The sequence below is a fragment of the Hippoglossus hippoglossus genome, chromosome 10 (assembly GCF_009819705.1).
Source record: "Hippoglossus hippoglossus isolate fHipHip1 chromosome 10, fHipHip1.pri, whole genome shotgun sequence".
Classification (NCBI taxonomy): Eukaryota; Metazoa; Chordata; class Actinopteri; order Pleuronectiformes; family Pleuronectidae; genus Hippoglossus; species Hippoglossus hippoglossus.
This window is the reverse complement of record NC_047160.1, coordinates 24,968,510-24,976,423: the sequence shown is the minus strand read 5'-3', so window position 1 is coordinate 24,976,423 and position 7,914 is coordinate 24,968,510. Positions and strand designations below refer to the sequence as shown.

The following is a 7,914-nucleotide window of genomic DNA, read 5'->3' as shown; positions in this document are numbered from 1 at the left end:
TTTAACACTGTGTAACTTTGAACATTTGCAACTGGCAGTGAGGACAAACTGAAATATACCAGAAACCTGCAGCGGTGACATCAGTGATCTGATCTGTATCAGCGCCGCCTCGTACGTTATCTCGTCGTCTATACTTCGCTCTTATGCCCGTTCACTTCCTGTGGGCGAGAAAACGTCGATACTTAAAACCAGGATTTAATTTGGGGTAAAAAAAAAAAAGGGTGACATGCTCTACTGGGGGGGGGTGAAGACAAACTGGACTGGTTTAAAGCAACACTTTGCAACTTCTAACTGCAGCTTCATTAAACCTCTGTTCTATGTAAAATTAATATTTTACTCTCCAGGTTTTTATCTCGTCCGGCTGAGAGAAATTTAAACTCCTTTACGTTTAAAAAACCTGTGAACACCTGCTACCTTTGGTGGTAATTAGACATAAATCAGTCGCATCTTCAATTATCAATTATAATATTAATCAGGCCCAGGAAGTGGACGAATAAAGCTGAACTGGAGAAACTTATTTTTAAGCAGCTCTCCTGGTTCAGGAAGCAGAGGATCATGGGTAATATCCACAGTTCTGCTGTGTTTCAGTTTAGATAGTTGTTTCCTCTACGTGTGGCTGCAGGGGGCGCTGTTGCTCAGTAAAAGTTACGTTGTGTTGCTTTAAAGTAGTTTGTGGTAAAAATTTCAAAACAAATGCTGCACAGGGAAGTGCATGTTGCCAACAACAACAACAACAACAACAACATGTGGTTGTATCAGTTTTCACTGAACGAGTAGAAACACAAGGACGGATACTCAGGTCTGAATGATGCAAAAAAAACAAATAAGATCTAGAAAGAAACCAGAAAGATGAACGAGGTCTCTGCCCGGACGTTTACAGACACCAGTGTTGAGTCATCGGTGAGAAAGGATTTGTTGATGATGAACAAATGAACAACAATAACTGAACTCTACAGGAGGCCGGTGAGATGAGGAGCACGGGGGGGGGGGGGGGGGGGGATGGGAAGCTTTCTGCTTATTCGCCCTAAAGTCTCGTAACACACACACACACACACACGCGCACACGCACACTGCAAGGGATTTGATATTCGTCTTGTGTCTGTGTCAGACAACATAAAGATGCATTTATATATTTTTGATACTGATAGTGAGTCTGTCTTTTAAAATCCTCATTTTTAAACCTCTGGACACTTTTCTTTCTATTTGCCCGACATATAGATAGCACTTCTGGGATCCACTCTTTTCTTTTTAACAGTCTAAAGTCTCTCTTACTCTCTTCAATCGCTCTCTCTCTCTCTCTGTAATGACATTTTATGTACAATATCGGTATATAGAACATAAATTACTACACAACAAAAGAATTTTAGCCTATTCACAATTGACAATCATCAAGAACCCATGAAGCAAATTAGACAAAGCCGACGAAATGAAATGGAAAAGGAAAAAAAAAAAAGATTCTGAGACAATTTTTACTTGAAATCGATGCCTGTTATATATCTTCCATAAAACTTTCTGTGCTCCCCAGACGTGTCAAGTGGATTGTGACAGGAAATAAAAATGTTAAAAAAAACAGAAACCTTTTTTTATATATATAAAAAAAAAAAAACGTCCTCCTCTCCGCTTCAGTCTTTGTCTCGGGAGGATGAAATCTGCACGAAGCTCAAAAAAAAACACGGTCACGGGATTCCAGACATCTTGTTTGCGTGTAAACAGAGCACCAGTAGTGTCTTGGTTCAATGTCTCTTCTGTACAAAAGTATAAATATATGCTTTCTCTCAATTTTTTTTTTCTTTTTTTTCCCCCATTTTGTTCACATATCAAGGATGTAGCGGACAAAAAACAAAAAAGAAAATGGTTGTTGTAGTTCCTAAAAAAAAAAAGCAGAATCTGTGCTGGAGGTTTCCAGTTCTGTGGTTTGTGTTTGTTCCCCAACGTTCGCTCCCCCGTTTGCTGGCTTATGCTGATTTGTGTTTTTTGTTTTTTTTTACTGCCGGGCGTTTTGCTTGGTGTTGGTTGATCGTCTTTGCATAAATAAAAAAGAAAAGAAGAAGTTTCGGCACAGTCTGCAGTCACCGGACCTGTAATTAAAAAAAAATTTTTAAAAAAGGAAAGAAACAACCGTTGTGTCCGTTTTCGCTACAGCAGATCCATCTTGGGTCTGTAATGGAGCAGGAGGGGCGATTTCTGTAAGACACAAACATATGGAGCCTGTTAGCTTTAGCTTGTTAGCTTTAACCTTTACAGGACATTGCACTGTTAGTGTCAGGTCAGACATGTTGCCAACCAGGGACCAGTTTGATAAAGTCTTTGAATCAATAGTCAGACGTCAGATTACATGATTATAGAACTAATTTAACATCTTCAATTTTATGTCACATTAAATCCGTCTTTCTGGAGCGTTACCTTAAATCTCCATCTTGTCACGACGACAAATTTCAATGTGTGGTCCTTCCCCAAGATTTCCTCATTGCATAAAATGTCCAGCTGTAAAAAGAGAAAAGAGCAAATGACTGAAACATTTCTGAACATCAGGGTTTGAAGTTTTCACTCAGCAGAGAAATGAGACGTGTGCACGACATGACGTCAGGTTTCCAGTCTGCATCTGATCCGACGTGATGCAGATATAAACTTCCACCTCCCGTCCTCTGCTCTCTCTCATCTTTCAGCCCGAGTTATAACATCTCTGAGGAAGAGGAAGCTGGTGAGAGCAGACTCAGACGTGGAGTGGCCCCTGGCCCCTGTGCAGCAGCGGGGCTTCTCAGGCGAACACGGGAGTTCAATACCGAACACAGGGGCCCGGCTCGCCAAATCTACCTCTCCTCCTGTGAAGTCAACATTGATATTCTGCCCGAGCAGCGCCTGGCATCTGCGTCTGCCGATCAATATACTGAGAGACAGGCAGGGAGGGAGGTGGGGGCGGGGGGGGGTGGGGGTGAAGGCCTGAGACAAACACTGCCACAGCATCACCTACTGGCTGCCACTGGAAGGACATGTCAGCCTTTATCAGCACTGAAACAGCCGGTTTGTGATTAGAAAGATACGAAACAATCCAGAGGAGGACGGACGGGATTTAATCCTGAAAGTCACAGAGCGTCTGCGTCAAAATAAAAGAGGAAAAAACATCCACCCACAGTGAAATGGCAAAAAAGTGATAATATACTGGTTTTATTTTTTCTTCTGTTGATAGAAAAGTGAAGCTCTTTGGATTTTCAGCACAAAACAAACAATCTGAAGACGTAAACTAAATTGTGAGGAGCATTTTTCATCATTTTCTACCACTAACAAATAATACCTCAATAAACCAAAGGACAGATAAATCCCATAATGAATGAAATCATCAATCGCAGGCCTGTTTACTGCAGACAGAGATTTACTGTACGTTGTATTTGAATGCAAATGACCCGGGTCAGTTGCTTCAGACGTTCTCAGGAGTTTTTCCAGCCATTTTACCATCTACAGTCACTTGGGACGTTATGTTGAGCTTTATACAAACATGTTATTTTGGTAGTTCGGGGCGTTTCTTCCATTCACGCGTGTGTTTCTCAATGCGTTCGCTTCCTGCGGGAACATTTAGATGTGTGACAGGATCACAACGGCAGGTTCACAGACACAGGAAATGAGTAAATGGCCCAACTGTTCTCTGACAAAGCCACTTATTGTAAAGCTCGGTGCAGAAACGGGTTTGAACAACAACCTTCGACAGTCAATAGATGGCACAACAATGGCTGGCGGGGGGGGGCGGGGGGGCCGACTCGCCGAAGCTGCGCGACGGAGGCCGGCGATATAATGGAGCCGTCCCACTCATCTCTGTGACAGCCAGGAAAACCACAACAAAAAAACAAGAGACGCAGAAAATAGAAAGACGGGAGGAAAGAAGGCGGCTGTGATGAATATTCACAGCGTTTTAGAAAAATCCATCTGTCAAATTATCGCCCACCTTCCCCCCTGTTGCTCTGAACGGGGGGGAGGAGAGACAATAAATAGAAGAGTTGCCACATCTAGATTTCACAAGGACCTGATACCTGCAAATTATAAGCAAACACAAAGAACCCGTGTGTGTCAGTGCAGGAAAGTGTCTCCGCTGACCATCGTGTAATCTCCGGTGATTACATTCAACTTTCTGGTAAACAAGGAGCAGCTGGTGCTTTTATACGAGTTAAAACAAAACGCCAAAGAATTAAGAGATTTGTTCCAAATTGCTACAAATCCACTTTGGGGAACAAAGCACTTCTTCTTTTCTTCAGCGAGCGTGGATCACTGTATCTACATCACTTGTTAGGCTCGGGAATTAAGACGAATGAAAAGAGCGAACCACAGTCACACAAAGCTGATTCAGCGGATTATTTCTACACTTTCATATCTCGTGTAGTTCTTGTCAAAGTTTTTTTAAAATGCAAATGCAGCTTTGGAGTAAAGCAGCAAACGTTGAGCGTGCGATGGAGCTGTGGTTCTCTCCTCTCTGGAGCGTGTCGGTGTCTGTACCTCATTAAATGATGTCAGGTTAAGCTTTTTGGCGATGAACTTCTTGAGGTGCAGGACCGTGGCTTGTGCCGAGCAGCGGATCCACTTGCGCTTCAGACCTCGTAGCTTGCTGCTGTTGCACTCCAAGCAGATGCTGACCTGCGGAGAGGAAGAACACAAAACGGTGGAGCAGACGGTGAAACGAACGTACGAGACGGAAGCATCAGCAAAACATTATTAATGGCTATCGGGACGTAAAGACGGTTTCAGACACCACTTACCAAACCTGCCTTTAAGCTAAATTTGACGCGTTTTAAGCCCCTCTTGCATCCGAGGAGCAGTAAGGACGGTTATCATTAATATTATAACTCTGCTCATTTCATGTATTTATCATAAGAATAGACAGAATGATGGTTTTCTGCTTTTCCCCTTCACATCTCAATGAACCAGTAGTGTCCCCCCCCCCCCTGTGGTGACACGTTAGTTGGTTTTGGCCGCCGGCGGCTGCAGGAGTCGGGTTGCATCACCACCACCGAGTCCTCTGCCGCTCTCTCTTCAAACAGGGAGAGCCAACATTACTCTGGTTTCTGCTTAAACTTGGAAACCCATCACTGGTCTCTGATTAAAACTGGCAGCGCTGTAACGTGTTTTTCAACCCGCGCTGGCAATCAGGGAGGCTCATAATGTGGAATAAAAGTCTCCGCGGTGATCTGGACTCCGCGGCAGCCCGAAGAGGCAGCTTCCTCACATTACTGAACATTAACGACCTCTTTATGTTGCCCAGGAGTCCTGCTAAGGCTACATGTGACTGATGCAAGAGTGAGGCGTATAGAGAAAACATCATATATGGCTTTATGGTGCCACACAGAGATGATTTCACAGGCTCATCACCGAGTCATGGACGCGTGCAGACGTCTTGTTATTGTGTTTCTTTGTGTGGCTCTGGGAGCAGCAGCAGCTCCACTCTCTCCGTGCCAGTGTTGGATTTGATAAACGAAGCTTTGAGCATTTGGAAACGTGATTAATAATTTAGAGCAGAGCCGTGTTCTCTGATTTCTCCTCTTTAGGACCCAAAATAGCTGTGGTTCATCAAATTTTACACACGGGGAACATCTCATGAACATTAGATGTGACCCTGACCCTCAGGATTCATCCCTCCATCCCAGAATAATCACTTCTGAAACCGGCACTATTTCATGCTTTGCTGATGATGTAAATATCTCTGAGTGATTGTGGCTGTTGTTGTCGTTCTGTTCGCTCTTCTTTCGCTGTGTGTCACTGCTTTCATTAGCTCTCTGTGGCACTGCTGCCCCCCCGCAAAGGTCGTGCAGGAGGCAGCAGGAGAGCGTTCTGGAAATCGGTCACGCGTGGCGCTTGGCCTGGCGCTTGTTAAATCTGAGCGGCGTCCACATCTTCAGTGACACCGTGATGGTAGTGGTGGTGGCGGCAGTATTCTAGCTGAATAGATTTGCTTCTTCCAAACAGCTCCTTTCTTATAAAGATAACCTTCAGCATCAGTTTGTGAATCTCACACTGAATATAGGACCTCTGCAGTCAAGAAAATAAATCTATATCTCCTCTTTGGGTGGAGAACAAACAGAACAACACACAAGGTTCCCTAGAGACGGACTGTATAGAGTAAATAAGGTATCTTGGATTCCTCGGCTCGCTCCCTCCTCGATATTCGACGCGGCTGCATTCAGCTCACACAGGCGGCTGGATAAGATATTCAGAGCGCATTCTGCACCGTCGCTGAATTTCCAAAGGGCAAGATCCTCACCCTCACCAGGGGCGGCCTGTCTTCAGCACATGGCAGTGACGAGCGGCTCCGTCCGACACCACTGGGTCGTTCCTACGTCTAAACACAGCAACAAGGACACTTTTCCTCAGCCTGTGCAACATTAGGGGAAGAAGATTTGTCTTCCCGGTGTCGTCCGTCCAGCACGACAATCAGTCGGCTCCCTCTGCATTATTGATACCATTTTTTGCAGAGCTTGAGATTGTGCCAGACTACAAATGAAATCAGGAACTATCCATTTTGAATGCCTCCGGTGGACGGCGGTGCCGCGGTGCCCGACACTAAATGAATAAATTCAAATTAAAGAGCCACAGAAACCAAAGACAAAAGAAACCTGTAATTGTGAAGCAGACTGGTGAATCACACTGGGGCGCTTTTATAAAAGCAATTATTGAAATGCAGGCTTTTAAAAAAAAAAAAGGTAATTGTCCCGACAATTATCAGCAACAGTATTTTATTCAGTTGTGCGTTTGTTCCTGACACATTGTTCTGCAACCCGTCATTATTTTTAAACCGTCTGCTGCTTCCAAGCTTTAGGAGACAAACTCGTTTTACACAGCCTCTGAATTCTAATGCTAAAGCACCAGTTCACCTCTATAACATAATCATCATGTTGCTTTTCATGTTATCTAACCAAGCAGATAGTTACACTGTTAATTATCCTGCCTCCATATAAACAAAATGAGGGATGTCATTGTGTTTGTGTCGCTCACTTCACCTAAAGTCCTAATGTTTCTCTCAGGAAAACAAAAACACCAACTTCTCTTTCCTCACACTTCCTAACTTTGTACTCTGACTGAAGCAAACCTACACTTTGTCTTAGTTTATAAAAGACCAGCTGCCCAGGGGACAGAACAGCAGCAGCATCACTCGCTGTCCGTCACTAAAACGAGGACTCACCTGCTCGTCGCTACGGTGATAGTCGTTGTCCTCCTCTGGTTTCTCCTCTCCTGCGTCCTTGTGGGCGGTGTCCTCTGATTTTGCATCGCCTGTTCGGAAGGAGAAGAAGTGTTGAGCGCCACGTTCTCGGTTCTGAATCACAACAAAACACTTGGTCCCCGGAGAAAAGGAGACAAACAGATCTAAACCTGTCAGAGTCAAAAACTGAGGACAATCATTCAATCAGTGGGTGTTTCTTCAATTTTTCAATTTGTCTCAAACTGAATCACTGTTTATGTTTTTCCCCGTCGGTCCAGCAGCGTGTTTCTCTCCTCGAGCTCATTAACTGAAGTCAAGAGGCTTGAGCCTAATTGACGTCCACGGTGACTCGGTTGAAGTCGAGACTCGTTGGACGACGGGGAAACAGACATGTTTGTCTCTCTGCAGGTTTTTAAACAGCCTGAGCCTGTCGCAGTGTAAAACGCCTCAGAGGCCCATTCATGAGACAATCACATGTCTGAGGCTGTCGCAGCAGCCGTTAAATGAATTAGCTGCTGTCTGAGCACGTTTCTGGAACACAGCGACTTCTAATCAAGAGAAAACCCTCAGTCATCCTCCACATTGATGAGCCCGTGGGGGGGGGGGGGGGGGGGGGCACCGGCGCTGCCTGAACCCAGTTCCTCTGGATCTCACACATGTGCCTTTCTCAGGAAACTGGAGACAGACACTCTGGGCCACTGAAGCTAATGTGCTCAGAGTGGTGCATGAAAGGTACT

The 7,914-nt window shown here is 44.7% G+C and overlaps 1 protein-coding gene across 2 annotated transcripts in view; it reads right to left on the bottom strand.

Moving 5' to 3' along the window:
• Positions 1 to 1,601: 1,601 nt before the first annotated feature.
• The window catches only part of LOC117769880 (polycomb group RING finger protein 3), a 43,853-nt gene continuing 37,540 nt past the window's right edge, over positions 1,602 to 7,914 (bottom strand). For both annotated transcript variants that reach the window (XM_034599091.1, XM_034599090.1), the window contains exons 7-10: positions 7,160 to 7,248; positions 4,483 to 4,620; positions 2,404 to 2,484; positions 1,602 to 2,184 (exon numbers count right to left, since the gene is read on the bottom strand). In XM_034599091.1, coding sequence (XP_034454982.1) covers positions 2,137 to 2,184; positions 2,404 to 2,484; positions 4,483 to 4,620; positions 7,160 to 7,248 — 356 coding nt within the window. In that variant the 3' untranslated portion in view covers positions 1,602 to 2,136. The remainder of the gene's footprint in view (positions 2,185 to 2,403; positions 2,485 to 4,482; positions 4,621 to 7,159; positions 7,249 to 7,914) is intronic.